The sequence below is a fragment of the Cloeon dipterum genome, chromosome 1 (genome assembly GCF_949628265.1).
Source record: "Cloeon dipterum chromosome 1, ieCloDipt1.1, whole genome shotgun sequence".
Classification (NCBI taxonomy): domain Eukaryota; kingdom Metazoa; phylum Arthropoda; class Insecta; order Ephemeroptera; family Baetidae; genus Cloeon; species Cloeon dipterum.
Genome location: NC_088786.1, coordinates 18,652,036 through 18,679,730, shown reverse-complemented (window position 1 = coordinate 18,679,730; position 27,695 = coordinate 18,652,036). Strand labels below are relative to the sequence as shown.

The window sequence follows — 27,695 nt, the reverse complement described above, 5'->3', positions numbered from 1 at the left end:
CAATAATTCAATCAAGTATGCACAAATTCGTACAATAAGTTAAATTTGACAGATGATGAGAAGGTTCCGCTGGGAAATCAAGTACGGCCCCACGAAGTACAAATAATCTACGTTGGTGCACGCTCCTATCAGCCCGCTCAAGTTCACCGTCTACGAGCGATGAAACTGTTGTAAGACGCGGTTTGAAAACGTATATCGAGTCTATATAGAGGTGCTGGTAAATTCTACTAGTTAATATTTTTTACCTTTTAAGAAAATTATATGGCTACTGCTAAAAACATCTTGAGAAATAAAACTTCGTGTTATTGTTACACTTAACTTTTGTTCCCCGATTTTTCCTGCGTGGCGTCTGCCAGAGCGGAATAATTCTGGTGGAAGTGCCACGGCGTGGCGTTGAAAATAAAACTGCAGCAGGCCCTCGGAGTAAATTTATCAACGCACTCCAGTACTCCACAGTGCGGCCGCTTGCATTCGGGCAGCGTCTATAGGCATGCGGCTGGTCCTTAATTTTCATTGCCAAGAATTAGGGTAAAATTTTTGGGCTTGCATCAACGATAGCTGTCTGGTATGAAATTTTCTGCTCGCGAATCAGCGCTCCTGATGCAATCGTTACTGAGGGTAGGAGAGAGTAGGCAGCATTTAGGTGCAGCCAAGTATATTTTGCGACAAGAAAAGCTTTCCTTTTTTCCTATTACATCAAGTTGCTATATTCATACCAGGGTTTTAAAACTTTGATGGTAGCCCCAACATAACATTTGTTGCACTGGCTAGTACAAATTGTAATAAAAATATATCATTGAGTGAGTGTTTCAGCTGGCTTAATTGATTGGTATGGAACGGTTTCTGCTAGCAAAGAGGGAAATCCCGCTACATTAGCTATGCTGTCGTACCCAATATTTTCGCAAACGAATGGCAGTGGAAAACGCTCACCACAAGGGGCGAGCCCAGTCCTGTTAATAATGACTACCAGGATTAAATTAATTATGACACATTCTGGTGTAATTTAAATTTGAAAAAACCCAAGTTATTTCACTCACATGCGAGTCACATAATTTCGGGAGTTTGTGAACCTTTTCCAGTTCATGTAAATGGCACAAACTAAATGGTCTTACAAGTGTGTCGTGAGAGTTAACTGTGTAGTGCCATTGTGTATTCAATCTTTTAGCCGTCGTAACGGGGCGCACAGATATTAAAAGATAGCGCCATCAGGTAGCGATCATTTCAATGATAGATGATAATTTTAAACATTTTTTGAATTGAAATTCCAACAACTAATTAAAGTTTTGGTTGCTGATTATTCTGGATGGATTTTTCTACTATGAAAATGAATTTTTCCATTTCAAAATCTCATACTTTTGATGCAGCTTTCTCAAGAGTAAATAATTCTTTCCTCAGCAGTGGAGCAGCAAGAGACATATTATTTTATCTCCTTCATTAAAATACTGCCCCGTGCATTACAAAAACTATTCGTTGGTGTGGTCTTCTTGTTAGCCCATTCAATTTCAGTTTACAAATGAAAATACTAGGTACTGATTTAAAATTGACCATATAATAATATTTTGCTAATACACACATACACCATTGAAAATAATTATTAACTCTCTCGATGATAGCGATATTTTTTTAAAAAAAATTATTTTGTCTGTTTGACATTGAAATTTTATTGTGTGTCAATTTTTCACTATCTTATCATCACAACAGTTTTGAGTTCAAAGTCAACCTCAGAGGCTAACGAGCCCAAAGAAATACGCAAGCAGTTTTGATCATTTTCATTCTCAATGATTGAGCGTGTGATGTGCGGTTGAGCCGTTGTGTAAGTTGCAGTGCTGAATATTATAATCTTTACCGCATCTATTCAATTTGAGTTGTTTTCATATTAATGTTCTTGTTTAATTGGACGGTTTATATTGCCTCTTTTACCAGAAACAATGGCTCAGAGAATATTTGTGCCTGCGAATAAGCGGTATTTAAGCACTGCGTTGACTGTGAGTGAACAAAAACTCGTCTATTCAGCAAGGACAACCCAGGATGTACGACCCTACGAGGAAATGCCTGGACCGAAGCCGATTCCTTTGCTGGGGAATAAGTTCCGCTTCTTACCTGGATTTAGTGAGTTTTTTTTTTTGGTTTGACAAATTTAAGGCGACGTTTGATTTGACAGGAAAGTACGACTTTGGCGACCTAATAAAAGTATCCAAGCAATTCTACGACGAGTTTGGACCAATTGTTAAATTCAGCGGACTGCAGCCAAAAAATGACCTCGTTTTTGTGTTCGACCCTAAGGACATTGAAACGATCATAAGAGGCGAGGGTCCTTGGCCCAACCGGCCACCGGTCAAATGCTTAGATTACTACCGAAAGGTTCACCGCAAAGACATCTTCAAGGGAATGGGTGGACTGATTGTCGAGTAAATCATATCTTAATGTTTCTTCAATATTAATTTTTAAAATGGAGCAGCCAAGGAGAAGAGTGGCAGGAGGGGAGACACCAAGCTAATCCGATTATGATGCAGATCAAAATCGTGCAAATTTACACATCCAAGATCGACGAGGTGGCCGAGGACTTAGTTAAAAAGTTTTTTCAAAAAGAGCCATGTTGGTAATCTTGATATTAATTTCTCCCAAATTACTAGGATTCCCAGTTGGATGGATTCAAAAAACGAAATGCCTGATGATTTCAAAAATAATCTAAATAAATGGGCGCTTGAGTGTAAGATCTACGAGTTAAATTAATTTTAAAACACTTATCTTGAGTATTGTGGTATAGCGATTGCTATGATTGCGTTGGACACGCGTTTAGGATGTCTGGAGGAAAAGCTCGACCCCGACTCTGAGCCGCAACGGATGATCAACGCGGTGCACAGCCTTTTTGAGACCATGCACAACTTGGAAATGGGCGGCGAATCCTTTCTATGGCCTTTCGTTCCAACACCATCCTGGAAAAAATTCTCGGCAGCCGTCGATTGCATTTCTGAGTAAAATATTCTTATAATTATTAAAAAATATTTATAATTAGGCTAAAATTACAATTTTACCATAGATGAATTTTATGGATTTGAGACTTTTCTGTTATTATGCCATTTTATTTGGGCATTAAAAAGAAATGAAATGCATAGATGGATTTATATATTTTACAAAATTGTACGACTATAGTAATAATTCCAAAACTTAATGCCCTGAGAGCAATTCTGGATTAATTTGTTTATTCCTCACTCATCATTTTTTTATTAAAATTGACATTTTCCAAAAAAATAGCTTTCCCGAGTGAGAATTAGTCTAAATTTTTAAATATTCTCGAAGGGGAAATTTTCAGGGTGAGCCAAAAATACATTAGCCAAGCGATAGAACGGTCGAGCAGGAGACCCGCGGACCAGGAGCTGAGTGCGTTGGAAAGACTTCTTCAAAGAGACCCGAATCCGAACAGAGCTGTCATCCTGGCGCACGACATGCTGTTCGGGGGAATCGACACAGTAAATAATTTTCTTGGTCCGATTATAGCTTTAGACTGTTAAATTTAATTATTAGACTTCTGTTGCTCTGGCGAATTTAATGCTGCACTTGTCTGAGAACCAGGAAAAGCAGGAAGTTTTGTATCAAGAGCTGAAGCGAATCATGCCTGACCCATTTTCTCCTATCACTAGCGAAATGGTGGAGGAAATGAAATACCTGAAAGCTTGCATCAAGGAAAGCATGAGGTGCACTATAATTTTAATCTGCATGGAAAAAATGAAAGAAATTCCATTCCAGAATGACGCCAGTCGTGAGCGGAAACATGAGAAAGACGGAAAAAGAAGTGATACTCTCTAACTACAGAGTTCCACCAAATGTAAATATATATTTAAATAATGTTTTCATGATCATAAATCAATATTTCTGCCATACAGGTCGAAATCATGATGTCTCACGCAGTAATCTCACGGTTTAGCAAATACTTCCGGGAGCCGGAAAAATTTATACCTGAAAGGTGGATCAGAGGGCACGAGCAAGAGGAAAAAGCAAATCCCTTCGTCGCTCTTCCATTTGGACACGGAGCTCGAAAGTGCTTGGGAATGAGGTTTGCACAGCTGGAAATCCAAGTAACATTGGCAAAAGTATTAAACCTAACCCCTAACATGATCCATGCACTAATTGAGATTTTCTTCGCAGATGATAAGAAGATTTCGCTGGGAGTTCAAGTACGGCCCAATGCAGTACAAAAACGCCATGTTGTACACACCTATAAATCCGCTCAAATTCACTGTCCACGTGCGGTGACACCATTTTTAAACGTTTTATGGCTTTGGGGTCGATGGAATAAAAATTCCAGAAGCGTGTGTGGAACATTGTAAAATAATGCTTTATTTTGTCTTCCATTCCATTCGATTTCAATTTTCGCATCTTGCGTTAAACTAAGCGCATTTTAAGTCTAAAAAGTACAAACAAGCATATTACAATAGAGTCGGCGGCACTTTACGCGCGGAAAATAAATTTCGGAAACAGAGTTTTTGTTCTTCATTGAGCAACTAATTAAATGTTCAGCGTGCGTGTAGTCTCTACATAGAGTGTACTTTCGTCTGAAAAAAGGTGGACAAACAAAATTTTTAGCGCAGGATTTGGCACTTTGTTCCAAACACCGAGTCGACTCCGCTCGACTCGTGTCAGCTCGACAAGGTTTTAAGCAATTTTTGTCGCAACACCCAACTAACTTCCGCCCTCATTCACATCCTGATCAAGAAAGAGAACGTTAATATATGGCACACACACTACAGGGAAAATGATATTTTTGATCAGAATTTTCCTCACGTCTCCTGTATCACAAAGGCCAACTCCTCCCAGCTGCTTTCGTCTCTATATCAGCCTAATTAAGTATCTTTGGACTCTCGTAACATTAACAGCTGCTAAATACAGATTGCGATCTACGCCTTTTCACGAGTAGAATACACTATACACCTCACTTTACAAGTATATTGATTCGGCAGGTCGTAAATCATGGCAGAGGCTCCAAGGGATGGGAATTTAATAAGCTGGAGAATATTATTTTTTCTGATTCAAGGTGAATAAATTGTAGAAAACAATAAATATTCTCAGAACTCTTTCCCAAAAAGATTTAATAATAACGTAGCTGCAATCAATCTATTTTTGATTTTGTTGAGGATTCAATGAAAGATTTTTACCGATTAAAAATTAATTTTTAAAGGGAACTTACTTCAGCAGAAAATTTTAAACATTCGTTTGATCAAGCAGGGAAAACAACCTGGATATTTATATATTACATTTTGGCCGAACAAAAGGAATTTGATTTATAAGAATGATTTTACTATGGCCACGCTCCCTAGAACAAACAAGGAGTAGGAGGCTTTAATAATTAGGGAAAAAATTACAACAAAAAATATTATCATCCATTTTCATACTGTACAGCAGCTGTGTTGACTGCTCAGGTATCATAAGCAAAACAAAATTCATAGCAACGGTATTAGTTGCAGAGAATTTTTGAATCAGCGATCGTTGAAAATGTCCGCCTACACTCATTTCAGAGTGCAAACGAAAAGAGAATAACGAGCAACGAAATAGTTGACAACCCCGCAACTCGCATCTTCCTGTGACAAAAATTCCCTTGTACCAAAATTCAATTTGATCAGAATTCCCATCCGTTGTACTCTGCACTGCAAACACATTTGAACTCACTTTTTCTCCATGATTTTTCTACGTGTTTTTCGAATGCTCATCCAGTGAGGGGTTCGATTTAGTATATATACACCGAAAACAGGTTTTTATATATACAGCTTGTCCAATATACAGCCATTATTTGAGTTCTATTTTACACGGTAGTTCTTTTCCAGCTTCTGTTATTATTTTTCATTTTTTTTAAACAGTTAGTGAACTCGCACATCACAGAAGGGAGACACAATTTTTATTGAGATTTTTCACAAGTCAACAATTAAGTGCCAGAAAATTGAGAATTTAAGTCAAAATTTTCTGACACACATCAAGAGGATTGCGAGTTAGCAGTTCAAGCAATGAAACAATTTTTGTATGGTGTTAGATGAAGAGGATAAACAAAAACGATGAACTGACACGCAAAGAAAAGCTGTGGTTTTTCACATCAATTTTAACAGCATGATGATTTGTGTTTTGTTAGTATTGTCAATAGCTTGCTTCATTTTTTGTCCACATTTTATTATACAATACACACGACAAATTATGCTCCAACTATTTATGTAACTCGAGTTGCTCTCTCAAATTTCGCTCTGCGATTTTATCACAGTCTATGTCTAGTGATAATTATGTTCTGATACACCTTTTCGCTAGATTACCTCGCGCTAAAGCATTTTATAACTCTCGTTGCTTCTCCGATCCTGTGATATTACTTTGTTTTCGCTGCTGAATGCGGTTAATTTATTCCAGAACAGCGACACTTTCAAGTGATGGCACAAGCAAAACAAATGCGCGATAAGTTCCAGGCGTAGCAGAAGGAAGAGTTTGACAAATCTCACCTCTGTTGTGTTTTGGCTTTGCCACGCGGCAGAAAACACTCATTTAAGTGCAGACAGTCTTCGGTTCTGAGTATATTATTCCTGAACGCACAGCGAGTTTCTGATGACTTTCCACCGAGGCAATAGAAAAACAATAAAACCGTCAAAAAGAGCCCATTCAGGCTGAGTTTCTGGAATATGAACACCTGGCAAGGAGATGCAAACTTTCCTAAAACGATCTCCAAGCGAAACGATTTCTTTGTGTTATTGTTAGAGTGATTGGGTGATACACAGGATTTGTGCACACGCAATATACATTATTTGAGCAAGACCCAACCATTTAAGTTTTGCAAACGCGAAACATCAAAAAACTCTGTTTGGCGAATAATTATTGCAATATGTATGTATAACACATTCAATATAAAAGTGTTTGTAGATCAGAGACCAGTCTGAGATAAATCATCAGCGACCCTCTTGGGACTTAAAATATAATACTAAAAAGTGGGTAAAATGGTACCAACAATGACGAGGTAAACGCTATGTAAACTACCCAAATAAGAAGGAAATGCAATGTACAAAAGAATCGGCTATTAGGTTGATAATAATAACATAGTGGCACTATTGATTCTCGCGAAAATGTGTCAGCATTCGTTTGATTACCCTGGATAGCAAAATTTGGAAGAGTTTCAGTTTTCTGAAGATTGCGCAAGGCCGATTATTGGATTCTATTCATGTTTCGAATCATTAGTAAAAACTCGAAACAAAAAATTGCCATCGTAAATATCACCATTCAGCAGCTGAACGATAACTCTCGACCACCAACAACCTCCTCAACTACAAGTAACAACAACTTCGTGTAAAATGAAAATGCATTATGGTTGGACGCGCCGTCGCGCACCGTGTCGGGCTTGGACTTGAAATTTTAGTTGGTTAACTTTTTCCCCAATACAGCATAATAAAATCAGTGAGAAATGGTGACATTTCTGCAGATAATTTGCACGGTGGGAACCAGAAATGCGGCCACAGCTAAAAGAGTTGAGTAGATCCAAATAAAAATAATCAAAATGACACAAAAGTTTGGTTGACCTATGGGATTTTTTTTAAATTTAAATTATTTTAAACTACGGGTAAATACACTGGAACAAAGCATTTCTGTAGATTAAATCATAATCGGATTTAACCCCATTGAATTGTTCAAATTTGTGTTGCAAAAAATTCTCTTTGTTTAAAAAAAAATGAAGCAATTTTTGGTAATGTACAATACCGTTTTAAATAAAAAGATTTTTAAATGAAATTAAATTTACAAAATTACTCACAAGGAAAGGTTTAGTAAAACCATTGAATTGAGTAGCATTTCCTTGAACCACGTAGAGTGGTAGAAATGTTTTAGTAATTAAAATTTATGAATGTAAGAGTAATTATTGTGCTTAAAATATGATTCCATAGAAAAAGTTATCCAACTAAACATCCCAAGTCCAACTAATTATAAATATTTTCCTACCAGAGTGTCTTTACCAAAAATCGCAACAAATAAATACTACATATCTACGTACCTAACTAAACTGTAGAATTCATCAAACTTACGCGCTTCGGCTGTTTAAGCGCGTCGAATTTTAGTGTCTCTTGCTCTAATCTCACTATCGTATTTTCTCCAGATTAAAGTTCCGTGGCCGAGTGCCTGCCTTTGCCTGCTCGCGCGAGCGGGGAGGACGACTTTTTCAGCTGGAGGGACGCGTTGGCAGAGTCCACCCTGCCAGCGCCCTGCTCGCACTACTGATTCAGAAACGAGTTGTTCTTCGTCGAGATGAATGAGCTGTTTTTTGAGATGAACGAGCTGTTCTTGGAGATGAGGCCGGCACTGCTCTCAGACATTGGGATCACTGCCGTTTTCTCACCCTTCGGTATCTTGGCTCTGCTCTTGATGTTGGGCTTCAGGCCGTTCACAATGTTCTATAAATTTTTATTTTTTATTTAATTTTATCATCTTTTTTCCAGCATAATTAATGCATATATTATATAATAATACAAAAATGTCAATACTCAGAATTTTACTGTTGTAATGCTTAAATAGCGGAATACCAACAAAAAAATATTCTGGACAATTTTCGTTAATATTTAATTCTTATAAATGGTCGGAAAAGGATTGAATTTTTAAATAATTAAAAAATGCAAATGAAATGCAGTTTTTTATCGATTGCTTTATATTTTGATCAAAATTATTTTTAATGTATGGATATGCCTGTTACCAAAGTTTAAAATTAAAATCTTTTTACTCACGTCCTTTATAGATCCAGGAGTGGCAAACACATAGTATACGGCATAAGCAGGAATCCAAACCATGGAAGTGAGACTGATTCCAATTCCAACAGCCTCAGCCCAGGTTGGATACTGGTAGTTGCCGTATTTGATCGGTTCGTACTGCACGATGAAGAAGAAGAAAATTGCCTGAAACGAGTCTCAAATTAAAACTCCGTACTCATAGATTTTTCTACAATTTTCTATGTGGCAAAGTGGAAACTCACCAGCATGACGGAGGGTGCGAGGTAGACCCAACAGATGTACCAGAACTTGTTGGGCTTGATGCCCATCATCTGGTGCACACAGTCGCAGAACTTCTCAGCGCCGAAAATCCAAGAGATGGCGATCGTTTGGAAGAAGCAGCACCACAAAAGCGGCATTCCGCTCGCTGAGTAAAAGTCCATCAATTGGAAAATGTATGCGCCACCCTGAGATAATTGGATTAATGAACTCATAATGTCAAAAAAATTTAAACAAAATCTTACGTGGGTGACCATGGTAGCACCAAGGAAGAACATCAAAAAACAGATGCCGAGCGTGAATTTATTCCTGTGCGGGCGCAAGACCTCAGGCCAGTTGTCAACCATGCCAGTCACGAACGACTCGACGATGCAGAATTCGCTGTCAATGCCCAATATCTGGAAAAAATGACGCCTAAAATCTCGAAATTCTTTCCCTTTGAGCGTAAACTTCATTGAGATTCATTGTTATTTTTATTGCTAGAAAAAATCACTTAACATGAGTTAAATATGAAAACTCAAAGACAAGCCATCTAAAATAACTCACTCTGTTGCTGAACACGAAAATTCTTGTATTTTGTAAACAATTAAAATCAAATCCATTCTATAAGGTTTGAAAAATGTCAAGAGTCGTTGCCTTACCACTAACATGATGAAGAAAATAGCAGCCCAAATGGGAGCACCCGGCAATTTGAGTACCACTTCAGGGTACGTCAGGAAAACCAAGCCAGGCCCACTTTTGACGACCTCGGACACTTCAGTTTTCTGCTCCAGAGCGATGTGGCCTAGGATGGAGAAGGTCACGCAGCCGGCCAACAATGACGTCAGTGTATTCACGATGCACGTAATAATAGCATCTCTTAAAAAAGAAAATAAATACAAGTATAGTTTCCGATTTTCTAAAATATTTTCTTACTATAAAAAAATTTTGAGAATCCTTATAGAAAATGTAGTAAATTTTGTAACTTGATTAAATATTTGCCATATTAAAAAAAAGATTAGCCAAGGCTTCGAAGCTATCGTAAAACTGACAAATTAGATCATAGTCATCGCTAAAATGCGCTTGTTGTTTTTCGCAGGTTTCATATAAGTATTTATGTTTCAATTCTTTCGACGTTTTAGTTGTCCAATACTCCCTTTTAAAAAACCACTCAATTCTTCCATTTTTAATGTTTGACACACACAGCCAGGCTAAGAGAGGGAATTCAAGAGTCCATACAAAAATCTGATAAGCTAAACTTCGAGCGAATGATTTTTGCGAAATATGATACACGCCGATCGAGACAGAGAAGACCAACTGACTCACTTGTAGCAGTTGTGGTAGAATTTGTTGTAGGAACCGAGCGCAGGCAGGGCGCCGGTGCCGATGCTATATGCGAAGAATATCTGCGTCGCACCGTCGATCCACGGACTCGCCTCAAGCAGCTTTTCCCAGCGCGGCGTCACATAATACAGGAGACCCGTACCCGCTCCATCCAGGGTCACTGCCCTCACCAGCAAGACGAGGAGCACCGCGTAAGGGAACAGCGCCGTGAACCAAATAATCTGCGAATAAATGAAATTTTAATTTCAATAAAATAATGACAGTATAAAATAATTTAGCACAATATGAGATGGGTAGAAAAAACCATCCATTTATTTTAATTCAAAGGAAAAATTGCAGCAAGACAATTCTGTTTTCCCCACAGATACTTTGTGTTTTTACTCATATTCTTAAAAAAACAAATTACTTTACACTTTGCAAGTCTAACCCGTAGATGTTTTTTTATTAAATTAGCTGAGTTAATTTTTTATTCATTTTTGGGATTTGGAAATTACTAATCAAAAACTTAAAAATGTATCCAATATAATTTGTCGACTAGAATTTAACAGGATAGTGATTATGTTTACAACTGGAAATTTTAAAATATGGAGCAATTCATTGCGATTTTTTTCTAGAAAAAAATTATGTAACACAAGAATTGCCACCTGAAAACACTTATAATGCAAAAGAGGGAAAGATTTTAACTAGGTGAAAAATTAAAACCAGCGCTAGAGTTAAAATTTACTTGAGTGATTTTTGGTCATTTAACAAAAAAGAATGATTTTGGATCATTGATGTTAGCCAAAAAGATACCAACTTTCCAGCATAAGGATAACGTTTCTCTTAATTTTTTAATATTTCCGAAATTTATATTCAATCGCAGAATAGTAACAGTTTTTCTTATAATTTAATATATTTATTAAAAAGGGTGGTTATATTTTACAGAAGTTTCCAGAAAAACCTCTGGAAAGTGTTTTTGGCAACTGTCTTGCCTTTTGTCAAATCCTTTAAAGAGAAACGCTGGTGTGGGGGGGGGGGGGGGGTTAAAAGTTCACAACAATCCTCGCGGGATGAGTATCAAAGTTTCAAGAGCTGCTGTTTGCTCTCATCAGGTGAAACTTGCGCCTTCAAATCGATTTTTTGCAAGAGAAAAAAGTCCTATGGGGGAAAATTACAAAACAATTTGCCAGAATATGCACTGAAAAATGCAGAAGGAGAATAAATTAACCTTTCCGCTTTGGTGCAGTCCTCGGCAGATAATACCATAGATGAGCATCCAGCCAAGGAAAAGACATCCGAGCAGCTCCCACTGCATTCCGCCGACAACATCGATGCCACTGGTGATTTGCAAGACGCGTTTGCTGCCATACAAGAGAATAAAGAGTTAAGGTTTGACACAGTTGACTGACGTGCGCGCTTACTCCCAGTACTCCTCGACGGGGGTGGTCGTGTGGTTCGTCTTCATTGTCGAAACATTCATTTCGGGAGAGAAACACGACTCAGTGTTCCACCAGTTGCCTGGAAAATAATCATTGCACGCGGTTCACGATTTGGCTTTAAAAAAATAAATTCAGACAGTACCGCAACTTTGCCACGGAAGATCTGGCAGAGAGACAAACGAGTTTATCAGATAAAATAGGGTCCAGGCGATAATGATGCAGTAGTAGATGTCCAAGAAGAAGACCATCGTCATCGTAGCATAGCCGACGCCTGTGGGAAAAATAATTCCTGCTGGTTTTACAAGTATCTTTTCGTACACGCACAAGCAGTAAAAATTGTATTCCAAAAATTAAAGATAGTCGGACAGCTGTTCACTTAATTGCACCATCAAGCCAGCAGAATCTGCCATTGTAAGAAAATTAGCCAGAGTAAAACCATTTAGTCCTTGGATACTCGGCTTAATTTCAGCGCGCGAGAGTGAATAAGGCAGCTGCGAAAAGACAAAAGAGAACATTCAATTATTACCTTTGAGGATTGGGCACAACTGCCCAACCAAAGTCATTCCTCCGGCTCCGAGATACTGTCCAATCGCCACTTCTTGAAAGAAGATTGGAATTCCACAAAGGATCATCGCTATGCCGTAAGTGACGAGGAAGGCGCCTTAAAATGGAAAGATTTGCATCAATGTCTGAACAAATGAGCAGAGCAAGTTGAAACATGTAAATTGAAAGATTTAGTGTAACCAATAATTAATAATTATTACACCAATATTTTTAATTCTACGATGACTAAAAAAAATTCTATCATTGTCAGGGCTGCAGGAGAAGCCGAATACAGGTCAAAATTAATCAACTAGACAAATTCGTTTTAATTAACCTTATAAATGTCATACTTGATTTATCTCTTCAACAAAGTGTACCATTCCTTTGATGAAAATCATTCTGATTGACTATTATAGCCGAGATAAAGATATATTTTGATAATTTCCGTGAACACATATCTTTTTCAATCTGCTGATTCATTTGCAAGAGATGGTATTATCTCGTCCTAAAAGAGACATTCAATGTGTGCAATTCGCTCGGTTAAATGAGGCCATTGCCCTGCGGCTCGGACTTTTTGCACACAACAATATCCATCCGGTGCCTGAATGACCTGAAATAAAATAAAATCTCTCGCGCTAAATTCCCATTTGCCAGCAAATTGTACTTCTAGCGTAAATGCGACGACCATTCTGAACATCGCATACAATTGCTACCAGATTTCAAGCAAAGTTTTTGTTTAGTATATACAGGCTAAAAAGAGAAGCGACCGGTTAGAGTAGAGGTAAATTTTGTTATTATTCTGACTTAAAATTTCAACAAGTTGTTCGTTAACACTAAAAAAGGTCTAATTTTTCCAAAATGAGATTTTCTTTATAATCAACTTTATCTACAGTGGACTTGTTTTGTAGAAATAAACCAAATTGAACTATATTGCGTAACACAGAAAAAAACAGTGGAAATTAATAGGGCCAGTGGTGGAAATGACCAAAGCCATGCACGCATAAATTTCATCCAGTGACCGGTTGGCCGGGAATGACCGAGATATATTTTTTAACTAATATATCTGCCAATCCGTCAAAAGCAATGTCGCCCTTTTCCACCCCCGCTAGCACGCGAGGGGTTGTGTTGTGTCCCGAGGTACAAGCAGTCAATGGATGCGCACTGCGCATGGCTCGGTGGAAAATTCCACTCACCGTCTATATCGGCTAGGGGTAGACTCGTGACCATCTAACCCCCATGCCCGAGCCTAATCAATTTCCCGACGAGTGACACCCTTATTGGCTCGTCTCCGCCGCTCGTCGGCGAATATTACAGAGGGAAAGAGCAATAAAAGCGTGTTTACAAATAGGCCCGGTTAATGCTAACACAAAGCATCCATTTATAGAAATGAGGAGAACGAGTGATATTTATACCTCCTTGAATGGCGTCAAATGTCAGAGTTCAAAGATCTAGTTGTTAGCTGTTTATTTTCGCACAAGTCGCCTTGTAGTGAAAGGAATTTGTACAGAAAGCCAACTGAAATCAACTAGTTTGACCCTTTCGCCCTTTTCACCGAAATATTCTCATTTTTCCGTAAATTATTTCATGATATATTTTCACCATCAAAATCAAATTTGGAAATCTTTTAGCGTGAAAGTATTGTGACTGATAATTTTAAAAGACATAATATTTGAAGAAAAAACAAACGTTGAACTTTTTATGAAAGCATTTTTAGGCCTGACAAGCTGAATGAAAGAAAATTCCAATTTTAATAACAACTAGTAACTTTTTTCTGTGATAAATATAAATTTTGACCCTCGAAACAAAAAATTATAAAAATCATTATAAGGAGCGAAAACTAAACCTTAATGCGCACAGCCCTATAACGAGCTTGAAGTGTTGTTGACAATTGAATTCTGCCAACTGTGCGCGCTGATAAATCTCTCGTAATTTGCGGCGGACAGTCGTAAAGGAAACCCTATTTGTACTGCTGTCAAAGCCGCTAGCAAATTAATCGACAGTGGCCGCAATTTTGTATTTGATATCGGGAAGTCTTTGTTACTTCTTGACCTGGACTGCATTATTGTATAAATCTTTGCCAAGAGAAATACAGAAGTTTTGTTACACCAAAAAGTTCAAATTTCACAATGTAGGGAATATTTGATATAGATGTATAAAGATAAGCGGAATAATGAACATGTTGTGAATTTAACTTATCTTTAAAAATAATTAATACATATTTAATTCAAACGGTTTGGCACGATTATTCCGTTAATTTTTTTATTCTTGAAAAAACTATTATGAAAGTTAATGCTAGCCAGTTGCAATGGCGACTTTTTTCTGTAAGAAATTGAGCAGCCCAATAGCACAAATTTTTTACTGGACTGAGATTGCTCCATTGAAACCCATGCGCTCATGTTGCTCGTTCGCAATGTTTTTGAGACGCGGAGTTTTCGAATTAAGGGGGACGCTAATCTCGAAAGAAGGTAACTGATCTAAAAAAATTAATGAATATACTTTAAAAAAAATCAAATTAAGTTGCTTTACCCTGCGCACACACTACGAAAATAAAAATGTGAGCAACTAAACGCATTTTGTTAATTTAAAAAACTCACCCCCGCCGTTCTTGTAGCACAGGTAGGGAAAGCGCCAAACGTTGCCAAGACCGACGGACACGCTGATGCAAGAGAAGAGAAAGTCGAGTTTGTTGCCCCAGCCACCGCGTTCCTCGTCGTCCTGCTCGTTATTGGTGGGCACGGCGGGCACCCCCTGCGTGTCCGTCGAGATGACCTCCGCGGGGGTGATGTTGATGGGGATGGCCGCGCCGGGGGGCGGCTTTTTCAGCGCGCTCTTCAGCGGCTCTGCTTTCTCCGACTCGGCTTTCGGCTGCTTCGGCTGCGGCGCCGAGGCGGCTGGCTCCGACGACGACGGCTTGGCCGAGAACTCGATGAACGTCTGTTCAGGGTCAGCCGGCTCCTTGTCCTGGCCCCACATGAACTTGCCGGACGCCATTTCTCACTGCCTGCTGTATCGAGACATGCGTTTAGTATTATGGGGTGGAAACGTCAAGGGTTATTGAGGTTGAATTTCAATGAAAAGGGCGGAAAAAGCGGACGTCCTATAAGCGCTTCTCGAAATAGCACGCAGAAAACGGGGCTATATACGCGGTAAGAGAATATCAGGGAAACCTGGAGAATGGAGAACCTCTTTGTTGGACCATTCAAACAAATTCACACGAGCCCCTTCTAAGCCACCAATAGATGGCGCCACTGATTATTTACGATTTTCAGGCACCACGTCCTCTGCGATTTCAGATTTAATCCTACCACTGTGCATTCTACTCTTAAAATGATTACTTTTGATGTGCTGAAAATAAAATCAGTCCAGCTTATCGTCGCATAAATGTTAGCAAAAAGCTATTTTCAATAGATTTTTTGGCCCGACCGATTTTTGGTTGAACCTCGTCAAAATAAATCATTTGAAGAGCAGAATGCAGGGTTTAGAACAGTGAAAGCGCCTTAAAATTGTAAGTGCACGGTGGTCCAATCTCGCGGCTTGAAATACTAAAAGGGCTATGCAAATTGTGAATTTACAAGTCTGTTGTGTTCTGAATGTGGGGAGGTGTGGAGCATAGTTGCTCTGCTGATCCGCAATAAAATCACTTTGAATCTATAAAGGACGTTCTTGTACGTTTGAAATCGCAATAAACCGTGACAAATCCGATTTTAAATAATGACAATAGCAGCGTTGCGTTGCGCAGCAATTCATGCAAATCGCAAATCTCGACAGGTAACAGAATTGATGATAGTTGGCTACAGCAAGAGGTCAGTTGTTTGCCAGCAGTGAGTTGGAATGGATTCATACGCAGGAAAAATGAGAATAAAATAAAGATTGCGATGGTTTCCGCGAAAAAATTACAAAATCTCCATTAAGCATGTTTTACTAGTGATTACAAATCGTCCCATTGGACAATATTGTTTTTTAGTTTTCAAATCATTTTATTGCAGATCAGCAGAGCTTTTCAAATCTTTACAGTCTCAATTAAAAAAACAACTTTAAATATGAATCTTTTAAAACTTTGTCACTTAGCTTCAATTTCAATTACCAGTCTTGAATTATTTTAATTACAAAACTTACACTACCTTGCAATATTTTAATTTTAAATTCATTTCACAAAGCATTTATCTTTAAAAATTTGAATATTTTGAAGTCGAAACGTGCAAAATTTTCAGTGGTCAGTAAAACAGGATAAGCCATTACAACAAAGTATGAGATTGAAAAGGCGATTCAACCTCAAAAGGGTATGCCGCGACGGAAATAGCAACAACTCGTGCAGACGTGCATACTCAAGCGAAATAGACTGTTACATCCGCTTTCAACTAATTAAGTACCATTATTTGTATGCGCTGTTTACATTAGAATGTTAAAATTAGAAGCCGACACGTTGCAAGCTAAAATTCGGAATTAAAATTAGGAACAAGACTAAATAACATTTCCCCTGGACTTGACTGAAAATTTTAAATCTTTTTGTCACGCATCAAAACCGTGATATCTTCAAATTATTCATCATTTCGCCACAAGTCGTAATGTGAAATTCCTGAAGCAATATTGTTGCATCGCATCTGTGCATTAAACGCCAACAACATAAAAAAACGCCTCAGGTATCCTTCTGACCAACCGAAAGGAAATGCACGTGTCTGCCGTCTGCGTATAAAATTAGTAATAAACATCGCGCGCACGAGAAGAAGGCCGGGCGTGAACACCTTGTGCAAAAGCCAGGTGTCTCTCTTTCTCTCTCTAGTCGAAAGAATGATCCGCGCAGCGATTGTAAACAAAGGGTGCGTGTTTATCGCGAACTACATCGCATCAGAGGCTCACTGGGAGAGAGGAAGGGAACAGTCCAACACACCCAGCTCACACGCAACCTGCGACTCGCAATAATTCTGGACACGTTCGACAGCATTAGCGCGAGACTGAATCAATAATTTGATTTGCTCCGCGCGCCTCACTCATTCAAACTGTTTTCATGTCATTTCTATGAATTTGAACAATGGAATGCTTTGAAAGGTCGTTCACAGCAAAACAAATTTTGCTGAGAGTTATTGCATAATCGGTGTGGCATTGGGTTTGTTATTGACCTTGCCTAGCGGTGCATCTATAGTTTTACAGATTTTGATCCTGCTGAGAGAGACGTGATCCATCCGTGCAGCTCCAGGGTCAATCAATAGTCCCCAGCCACCAGCGGTGTCAGAGAAAGTGCTTTATTAAATGTGTCACCACCAGATGTTTCATATTTATTCAATTTGCCGCCAAGGAGTCTCCTTTATCAGACTCCATTGATATTTGAATGAATATTATCAGTTTCCTCATTTAAGTTTCCCTCGTTAAAAAGAAGAGGAAGAAGGAAAACTGAAATAAAACCATGCTGTTATTGGTCAAATTAAAGTTGCAGAGTTCATGAAAGCGATTGCTTAAAAATTCATCCTAGACACATCAAAAAATTATGAGGTTTTGAGGTAACCTGATGCCCTGCTTTTTAGTCGCTTAGACTTTACTAAATTTTTAATTGCTCGTGCTACAATTTGGATTTTTCGATGATTTTGTCTACGAAAATATACGAATTTTGTTTTTCGGGTTTCAAGCCAATTTAGACGGGGTCTCATCCACTTTTTAAGGTCAATTAACTCACCAAAAATCATGTTTTGGGTGATTACCAATGTTGATTTAATTTTTTCTTCCAAAAAAGGAATTATTTAGGAGGATGTCTCTATGAATTCCGATATAAATAGACTTTGAGAAAATTTAGAAATCTATTAAATATTCTGCTTTATATCAATGCTGCCCTGCTTTGTGGCTCAACAAGACGAAATAATTTTAAGTTCAAATTGTCTCTTAAATTCGGGTATTCAATCAACCATCAAAGTGTTATAAACTTGAACGAAAATATAATTTTTCGGGTAAAAAACGATTTTATCGTGGAAATGCGTGAATAAACTTACGACTTTTTTTAGTTCATTTTACTTTACATACTGTTAGCCACAAAGTGGTTTAAAAACAACATTATGCCTATTGAAAAACTAAAAATACAATGACTAGAAAATATTTGAAAATTGTAAATTTGGAATAAAAATTGTTCGCGATATATTTTTTGCGAGTTTTAAGGGTTTAAAGTAAGCTTTCGGGCCATCTCTGATGGTGTTTGGTGGTTTTATACAGTTTTGGGTAAAAAAATCGGCTTGAGGTGACATGCTAAGGCTCAAAAGTGTTAAAATTAAAAGCATGATTAAAATTCAGGTGTAGATCGTATGGAATTGTCAACTCTATATAAATTGCACGAAATGATATTTCATGAATTCGAAAGTAAAATTTTATGGGAAACTTGATACACATAATTTGATTTTGAAGTAAAAACATTCATTCAGCAAAACCCTACTTATCACGGAATGTAAACAATGGGGCGTGGATTGGATGATGAAAAGAGCGAAAAGGTCGGGGCCACGCCGCCGACAATGCCGACTCACTCGTTCTCGTGTGGCTCGATGTGATGGCAGTAGCAGAGAGTGGGTGTCGTTGCGTGTCGACAGCAGCAGGTGCCGTGTGCTCTGGCGGGTGGTCGCCGCGACCTGGGCCGTGCTCGGGGGTTGTGCCGCGCGCTGACGTAAGTGCTGACTCTCGGCTCGGCGCGATGGGCCAGGTCACGTCGGCGCACAATCTGTGTGAATTAAAATAGCGGCGCCGGTCTTTCAAAATTGCAGCTCGTGTGCGGCTGCATGCAAAGGACGTGCGCTCCCGACTGTTTTTCGGCTGCAATTGGGAATGACCGAGCCGAACGCGGTGGCGGTGACATTCGGGAGTGTGCAAGTGGCGGCGAGCGGCGCAGTTTCAGTTTGAATGGAAGGGGCATGCACGACGGTGAATCGATGAACGTTATCGACCCGCGGCGCTTGGCCGCCCCTCGCACCGTTCTCCGCGCGCTCCTCTCTCCTGCCGCCTCCGTTCGCCGCCACCGCCCCCGCCAAAACAACGCACCCCTTCACTCTGCCAAAACTGCGTCACACTCCAGCCTCCCCTGTAAATTTTCCGCAAATCCAGCACGTTTCCCCGCAGTATATGCGTGCATGCATAAATTTCACGTAAATAATAAGGAAGGAGCCTCTTTTTGGGCTTGACATCATTTTTTCATTCTATTTCGGCTCTGGCGCGTCAAAGATGCGTCCTGATCTTTTGAGCCGTCTTCTGCAAGAAGAAAAACAAAGAATTGCACATCGTGTGAGCTGTCAAATTTACGTGGTTGACTCTTGATCTATAATATACATGCTAGTTTGGAACATCCAATGAGCACGAATCGTGAAATTTTAGGTCGTTTCAAGGAGTTTGAAGATAATTAAGCTACAGGATAAACGGCAAAAAAGTTTATAAAAATAATGGATTTGATTTGTTCCTTAATATCACGCCCAGATATAGGTTGAAACCACTTTAATAGTAAGACAAAACCATAATTTTGCGTTAAAATCTTTAAATGGAAGGATGGGACACGAAAATCTTCCATGAAATTAGTAAACGTCTATAGATGCGTTAAAACACCCTTTTAGATTAAAAAAATCAATTGAGGATCAGCCCCGTGTACCCCATACATTCACACAATAAAAAAAATCAATGAAATTATATATCTGTTAAAAAAAGGAAAAACGATTTGGCTTACACAATTAAATTTTTACAAAATCAAAACAGAGCTCTGCGTGTATTTCCAGTTCCTTGAGGGTTGAGTGAAACTAAATTTGAGAAAGGGTTTTACTCTGCTCGTTCTGTCATTTCCTCTAGGGTACACAGTTTTAAAGGTCATGCTTTTGATTTGCTTTCCTAGTTTTTTCCATCAATAAATAAAGTGATTTCTTTTTGGCACTTACTATAGGTCTAAGAAAACAAGGAAGAGTCAGCGTGTGAATAAACACAACAACTGACTGGCCACCCAGCTTGCAGGGGGTAAGGGAGTGTCAAAAAGAAAGCGCAGGATCGGCCGGAAATGGGAAAGCATAAATATGGCAAGGACTAAAGCCATTAATATTGCAAAGTGGACAGAAATTGACAGACTGAGCTGTTTTTTCCAATTTTGACACCCTCAAATCTCGAAGAGGCCATTAACACAACTCTGGCTGATTATTCTTTCACAATGCAGAATAAAGGGAGCAAAACGATATAACGTGGTTGATGAGGACAAAGTCTTTTTGGTCTACGCCTTCAAAGCTGTGGAGAAGGCACAGCTTAAATAATTGTTAATACTAGAAAAATAATCTAACTTTATGTCTTCGTTGATTGAAAGTTGAAGCTTTATTCATCTCAACTTGTACCGGCTTCAACAGGCATCCTATTTACGATATTTTTTAAAAATTAGAAACGATGTACTATTGGTGTTTTTTTAATAATTTTAAAATTTTTGAAAAAAACTTTTTGTAGCTCTTGTCAAACTCAAGCTCATGAATAAGGGCCACAACCAGTGACGACGTGACGACATTAGTTAAGCAGGAAACTTTTTTATAAATACGGAAAAAGGAGCTTGATATTCAAAGAAGAGGCTGGATTGAATTTTCAACTGAAAAATTATGGCATCCTCTCTGCATTTATTGTCATATACCAACATTAATAAAATATGGATACCCTATTGCGAGCTAGCTCTATTCAAAACAATCTTGTTATATTTCTTATCCGTTATCATCTGTTTTTCTTTTGGTGAAATTCCAAAGCAACCACGGGAAAATATTTTTGGAATGAAGATTGTTTACGAGCCGACAAATCCGCGAAGGAGAGAAAATGAATCGCCTGAGGAGTAGAGTGTATTTCAAGAACAAGACCGAAAAATAATACCGGATTTCTGGTATTGTTCTTGTTTTGCCGGATTTTTTTCAAAATTCAATACCAGAACAATACCAAACAATACTGGAAAAGGCAATACAAGAATATTGTTTTTTCCTGAATTCTTTATGGTGGTAGAGAAATTTTCATAGAAAAATTCTTCTAATTTTTAAAAATCGTTATTTTTGGTCGTGTAAATTTTTTATTTTCAATAAAAATTGCAGAAAAATCCGCAAAAAGGTTTATGCAATGCAGTTGGTTTTTTTCCAAAAAAATGCGTGTTTTTGCGAACCCTGCACTGGTTATACCAAGAGACCGAAAATTTAATCTCTCATTGCAATATTCCAAAATTTCTGGCTATTTTGGCACGAAATATATACGACTCTTTCGGGGTAAAATTCGGTAAAATGCGGACAAAAACAAAACTAGGTGCTTTCCAGCTGTTAATTTTTGCGTAAAAAACCAGTGTTGCTGTTGCATTTTTGCGTATTGCAAATTTGGCGAACCCCAATAGCTTTCTTTCCTCCTCGAGTTGACAAAGTAAGAATCTTTAGGCTTTTAATGCTGCACTTTGCCATTGCTGCCGATAAAACTGTCCCTCGTCCCGCTGAAGATTGTCCCTGTCCCGTCCCACCCCTGTCTTGAAATAAAAAATTCATTCCGCGTCCCTCAGGGACGGGACGGGACGGGAATCCTGTAATCCCTGTCCCTGGTCCCCTCTCTAGTTTCAGTTTTAGAATATATTTAATCAAGCAAAACGACAATTTTTTTAAAATGCTAAAGTAAGATTTGATAATATAAAACTTAAAAAAGATGTCTTCCGGAAAAAATCCCAAAAACAAGAATTTTTTCAAAAAAAAAACAATACCGAAACAAGATTTTTTTGTCAGAAAAGCAATACCAAAACAAGAAGGTTTGAAAAACAATACAAGACAAGAAAATTTTAAATATTCCTTTCAGAAACAATACCGGAACAATACCAGTTTCGGCAAGAAAAGTTCCAGACAATACAAATATTTGGTCTTGAAATACACTCTACTGAGGAGTGCAATCTGCCGTGAAATTCTCTCCTCTGTCTCGATCGGTCTCGGACGCAAGTCTATTTTGGTGCTAATCGAGCTCACACGTATACGCTTCTTTAACTGCAGATTTTACAACCACTACATCAAAATACACGAGAGGCTTTTAATAGACACGGATATGCAACGTCATAAAACTCCAGTGTAAATAAAAATAGAATCGCAAACAAAGCACGAGAAGTGAAATCGGATTCGTGCCGAGAGTGAAACGGCGATGAGTGGAGCTTCGTCCGCAATTGACAAAATATCCGGTGTCGAAAAGAGCGGATAGAATGGGCAAAAAGGCTTTTTGTGCTTCGGTGAAATATGCAAATAGGCTCTCTTTCGGCTGTGTGCTGTTTTTGCTCGCTGCCCACGCGCCGACCACTATATTGCATGAGGCTTCAACAAAAGTTAGTATATAGAATTAATGTTCGGTGAAAGCTCACTGATACGCTCGATAGGAAAGACGAGGAACAACCCTTTATACGATTAAGACTGTAAAATAGAGGTTACACTTTTATATACACAATACACTTAATGCAAATGAGATCTTCTTATTTTGCTTACATACGCATATGTATGAGTACGATTTACCAGCGAGTTAACCTTCCTTGTTGTGGCAGTTTCCATTGTTTGAAAATAAGAAAAAATGTCTTTTATGCGTCACTACGACATGCAAGCCATTCTACAGCTGAGATTTGAGACGGAAAGTGCTGCTCAGAAATCGATTAATTGCCTGCTCTTATTAAGATCATGGTTCATGTTTCATGTACACAAAAATCGTGATCAATAATTGCGAGGAAACATAACTTTTGTGTTATGAGATATAGCAAGCACAGCCGGTCAGTGGTTTCCTCGAGGAAAAAGGAAACAAAAACCATTCAACGAATAGTTGAGAAAGCCATGAGCGTCAGCAGACACAAAAAAATGCCTCTAATCAATTTGCTTTTGAGGGTTTAAAATAACAGAGCAGTTTTGTTTTTGAGCGATGAAGCTTTTACTGCATGAAAAGAGCGCCAATTATATCACTGTGAAAAACAAACTTGCAGAGCGAGCGTGGTTCAAGCCTCGACATTGGACGCTAATAAGCGTAATGAAATTCAAGCATCCTGCCCAGTTAATCACGGGCTCATCAACAGACAGCGGCAAACGATGCGCCTGGCTAATTAATGAGCACTTGAAAAATCAACCATGTGACAATTTCGGGGGCAGAATTAATTCAATGCGCGGGTCAGACTGCCGAAAATATATTTTTTTCAAAAATAATTTAACAAGAATATTTACTTATTTTAAGAAAATATTGTTTTTGAGTAAAATCATTGTTCTTAGACGATTTCCAAGACGATATAAATGGTTTTTAAGGTAGCACAATTCACAAGTATTCAGTATTTTGCTGGAAAAAACTAATTTTAAGAAAGGTTTTATTTTGTAAGAGTATTGTCATTATAGAAGGCAGTTTTAAAAATTTCTGTGGCTAAAAAATCACTAGAAGAAGTTGATTGTTTTGTTCGGAGTCAAGAAAAAATTGAAAGGGTTTGAAATGAACATTAAACAACACACTCTATGGCATCGGCCCTCAGATTTGAACAAAATTTGCAGGAGGGGTTACTTTATAGAAGTCCTATATCACACCCTTAAATATTGGGCCAAAGTCATAAAATTTAGTTAATTTTGACTTTTAGACGTTGTGACAGTTCTTTTTGATATACGTGTGGTCAGAAATGAGTGTTCCTGGTGTCGTTTCGTATGTTATTCGTAACGAGGAACGCAAATTTGGACTCTGGACCTAATTTCATCGAATGACACGTAATATGTTCGTATTCGTGTTGTTATTATGTTCGTAAGTTGTTTTCATGCATCGGTTGATCCCTAGAAATATTTTGATGGCTTCCGGATTTAAAGCTGATTTAGTCGGATTTAAGTAAGGTTTTAATTGCTTTAATTTGCATGATGCTTGCTCATTTAATGGTCCCGCAACGACTGAAAGCTCAGAAAAACAGTCGATCGTCGAAATTTCAGAGCACTAGTGAGAAATAACAACCCTTTAGAAATTTCGAATCTGCAAATTTACAATTAAGTATGTTTTTAAATGAAAAGAACAATTTATCGCACTGATACGTTTTGAATTGTGTATCTCCCCCCGCTTCAAAATATGTTGCTAAGTAAGTTGTTGTAATAAGAGTGTAACTGAACTCACAGTTTTGATAGCTATTCAATCGTTTTCATACGAAGATCAGAAGCGGATAATTAGCTCATATTTGGCGCGAGACGCGCACAACCAGCGAGCGAGGTGGAGAGACTGCCGCCGTGATCTCGGTTGCGGGCTCACTGCATGCACAACGACCACTACACTATACGCAGCACTCTCGGTCTCGCAGGAAACAACGAAGCACACACACACACACACACACACACTCACTCACTTTTGAGGCTGTGCGATCTCGCGAAAGGTGCCCGCGCGGAAAAAAGTTGTCAGTCCACAATTTATCCAACACGGCAAGGCTCACGGCAGCGACGACGACGGCAGCTGCTCAGCGGCCACCGTAGTTGCCGATTTGAATTCCCTATTTCGGGCAAAACACTCTTCGTCGTGTTTTACATACGAGCAGGTCAAAATTAGACACACGTGTGTCGCGTCAGGCTCATCCTAGCCAAAGTGTCTCTCCTGCTCTTGGGAAACAGGTCGATTTTCGCTCCTTGTAGTCGTCACACAACTTTGAAAAGGAGATCGATGAATTGCGCCTCTGTTTGTGGACCACGCGCCAAACTTTTTCGCAATGTACCATTAGGCGTCAACTCCAGCATTATTTGCATTTGCACGCCTCCGAGATCTAAAAATATCCTCCAATTGTTTTTTCCGAAGCTGCAAATTGAAATTGAAATGGTTTTATTTTTACTGAGATATTTAAAAATGTAACAAGACCAGCCAATAATCAGAGGAAATTATTTAATATTGAAAAGTTAATTATTTGAATAGATTGGTGATGAGCAAAATTGCTAATAAAGATTTTTTTATTTCAACTGCCTTGTATGATTGATCTTATAATTTGGACCTGGAAAATCGATTTATTTTAATGAGTGACTTCCGTAAATTGCTCAAGAAATATAAAACATTTCCAGAGAGGTTTTTGGCTGCATAAATCGGCGGTCATGAGTGCTATAGAGCAAAATTCTTGGCATTCGGAAAGCTGATTAAATTTAAAAATTTTCAAAATATACTAGATAAAACTTCCTCCTCCCAACATCCCGGAAAAGCGTTTTAATAACTTAGACTTAGTTACCAACAAGTTAAGCAATCCGCAAGAAATTTAAAATAACCAAAATAAAACCAATAAAACTTTTTATGTTACTTTTTGGCAATTGGTCATCTTCGATCAATCACAATCAAATGGTAGAGAAAAAAACGTAAATTTTTAATTAAATGTTGCACTTGCCTTGCATGTAAGAAAGCCACAGCACAATTAAATGAATCTTTAACAAATTAGAATAAGGAGGTCAAAAACGACCAATGTTTGCTAATTTTTGTGCTGTTAAAATGTTAGCCATTTGCAAATACTTAACAAGTAAAAATACTGATGGTGGCATGAGATCAGGTTTTTCTCTGGCATATTACAGAGGAAAGGGCGTTTCTCTCTGCAATTATAAAAATTGCTGATGTCAATTGACAAAGCAGGAAAACGACTGTCTGCGCTGGACAAATGGACATCTACATACGCGCGCGATTCGCGTCTCTGACATCAGCAGATGTGCAGGTGAAAAGTAAACATACACGTCGCGACTGTGAGACTTTTAATCACTGCTTCTCAGAGCTAGAGTGTACGCGCACTGCATACACATGCATTAAATTCAAATTACATAATTCATGCTGCGTATCGCGCGGAGAAAAATTGCATATGCATTATAGAAAGAAAGCAATTTGCTGCTGGCTTCTTTGAGAACGCGCAAAAAGTATACAATTCAATCCTCTGCGCGACCTGGAAAAGTAAAAATTGAAAAAATATTCAGTCTGATGGTTGACGCAAGAGTAGTCTATTTTAAAGTGGATTGAAATTAATTTTAATCGTTGACAACAATTAACAGTTAATCGTTTTCAGTTTGATTATTAATCTTTACATAAAATGCACAGTAATTTTATAAATGAGTGCCGAAGAAACAGTTAAATTAAAGAATTTGCTCAATATCACGAAAAAATTTTTAATTATTTTTTCAGTTGATTTCGATTCCTTTTGTCATGATATTTCCAACGGAGTGCGAATTATGAGCTAAATTTACCATCTAGCGAAATTAATCATGATTTTCAATAAGGAGACAATGCTCACACCACTGGATTTTCTCAGAAATTTAAAAGGCAACCTGGGATATTATAGGGTGAAGGTAAAAATTATGTTGTAATACGTGATGCGTAAACTTTAATATTGCATCAAACTAATACGATGGATAAAAATTAAAAATTTAATTTTATATTTAACTTTATTTGAATTTGAAATTTCTAAGCGCTGAAAATTTTGGATTGTCTCCAAAAGCTGGTAGTGTTAAATCAATTTACTGCTTGAATGGAAAATTTCACATATTTAGCAGGCTGCTTTTCGAACTGTAATCTTGAATGAAGCAATGAAGATAGCGTCGAAATACGGACAAAAGCCATTTTTTTGTTTCCTTTGATAAACACACAGGTTCTTTGAATCGCGGCGCATTTAATAGAAATCCTTTATTCACCGTTCCCTACTGCGTAGTTTGCCCGAAATGAACTCGATATCGTGAGTGTTGCTATTCCTGGACCGTGACCGAAAGTAAAATTCAGGGCACTCTCATCAATAGTGCTGGCCACACGCTTTCCATGCGCGTGATTGATTTTTTTTCTTAACGCAGGTGCCTGTCTGGCGCGGAAAGGGTCGGTTTTATTTTTTCACACTCTCGGGCAGTCGGATTCCCTTTCATTTTGCATACGCCTTATTTTTCAGACGCCTTATTTTTCGTTGGCATAGTATTCTCAACAATCGACTCATGTTCTGCCGCGGGCGAAAGGAAGAAAACTGCCGAATCTTGCATGACCAAAATTGTGGCAGCAAAAAAGCGCTTTTGACGCGTGGCCTGAGGCGAATTTCTCTGGCCCATCGTAACACATTATAAAACACAACAGCCAGTGTTTATAAACCCTTATGTTACAAAATGTAACTTGCACTCGATTTTTTTTCAGTCGCAGTTGGTGAAAGTTGATCTTGGACTTTGCTGGCGCAAAAGGCGCGCCAAACTCAGGTCCATGCACATAAATGAAAATTGCACGGCGTTACTTTAATCTCTTTTGGGCCATATTGAGCAACATTAATAATTGTTACAATGGCTTTAACTAACGTTCAACGTTCGTAATTCATCACACGATTTGCATCAGGGTTCACGGCGATAAAGATCGCAAAATGACGAGGCACGCAAATTTTGCGGCAGGTGAAGTGGAGTCGAATCTGAGTTACTAATGCCTGCCGACCTAATGAGAAAATTAGTGAAGGCAGCAGGCTCGTTGACATTTGAGCATC

The 27,695-nt window shown here is 38.4% G+C and overlaps 2 protein-coding genes across 4 annotated transcripts; one reads left to right on the top strand and one right to left on the bottom strand.

Moving 5' to 3' along the window:
- Positions 1 to 1,698: 1,698 nt before the first annotated feature.
- Positions 1,699 to 4,333, top strand: LOC135934718 (probable cytochrome P450 301a1, mitochondrial). Of its 2 annotated transcripts, XM_065476666.1 has the most exons (11): positions 1,699 to 1,813; positions 1,924 to 2,109; positions 2,162 to 2,408; positions 2,459 to 2,575; positions 2,634 to 2,710; positions 2,768 to 2,975; positions 3,314 to 3,470; positions 3,526 to 3,695; positions 3,748 to 3,826; positions 3,885 to 4,091; positions 4,147 to 4,333. In XM_065476666.1, exons 2-11 carry the CDS (start codon positions 1,929 to 1,931, stop codon positions 4,252 to 4,254), a joined length of 1,551 nt encoding a protein of 516 aa, XP_065332738.1. In that variant the 5' UTR covers positions 1,699 to 1,813; positions 1,924 to 1,928; the 3' UTR covers positions 4,255 to 4,333. The 2 variants fall into 2 exon arrangements, with proteins under 2 accessions (XP_065332738.1, XP_065332739.1); XM_065476667.1 differs by lacking the exon at positions 1,699 to 1,813 and having other exon boundaries at positions 1,824 to 2,109.
- LOC135934716 (sodium- and chloride-dependent GABA transporter 1-like) lies at positions 4,312 to 24,510 on the bottom strand. Of its 2 annotated transcripts, XM_065476664.1 has the most exons (13): positions 24,362 to 24,510; positions 18,775 to 18,965; positions 14,869 to 15,278; positions 12,258 to 12,392; positions 11,874 to 12,002; positions 11,714 to 11,810; positions 11,521 to 11,653; positions 10,296 to 10,534; positions 9,632 to 9,848; positions 9,236 to 9,388; positions 8,975 to 9,178; positions 8,730 to 8,897; positions 4,312 to 8,402 (listed from the first exon to the last, which is right to left on the bottom strand). In XM_065476664.1, exons 3-13 carry the CDS (start codon positions 15,263 to 15,265, stop codon positions 8,223 to 8,225), a joined length of 2,052 nt encoding a protein of 683 aa, XP_065332736.1. In that variant the 5' UTR covers positions 15,266 to 15,278; positions 18,775 to 18,965; positions 24,362 to 24,510; the 3' UTR covers positions 4,312 to 8,222. The 2 variants fall into 2 exon arrangements, with proteins under 2 accessions (XP_065332736.1, XP_065332735.1); XM_065476663.1 differs by lacking the exon at positions 24,362 to 24,510 and having other exon boundaries at positions 18,775 to 19,570.
- Positions 24,511 to 27,695: the final 3,185 nt, after the last annotated feature.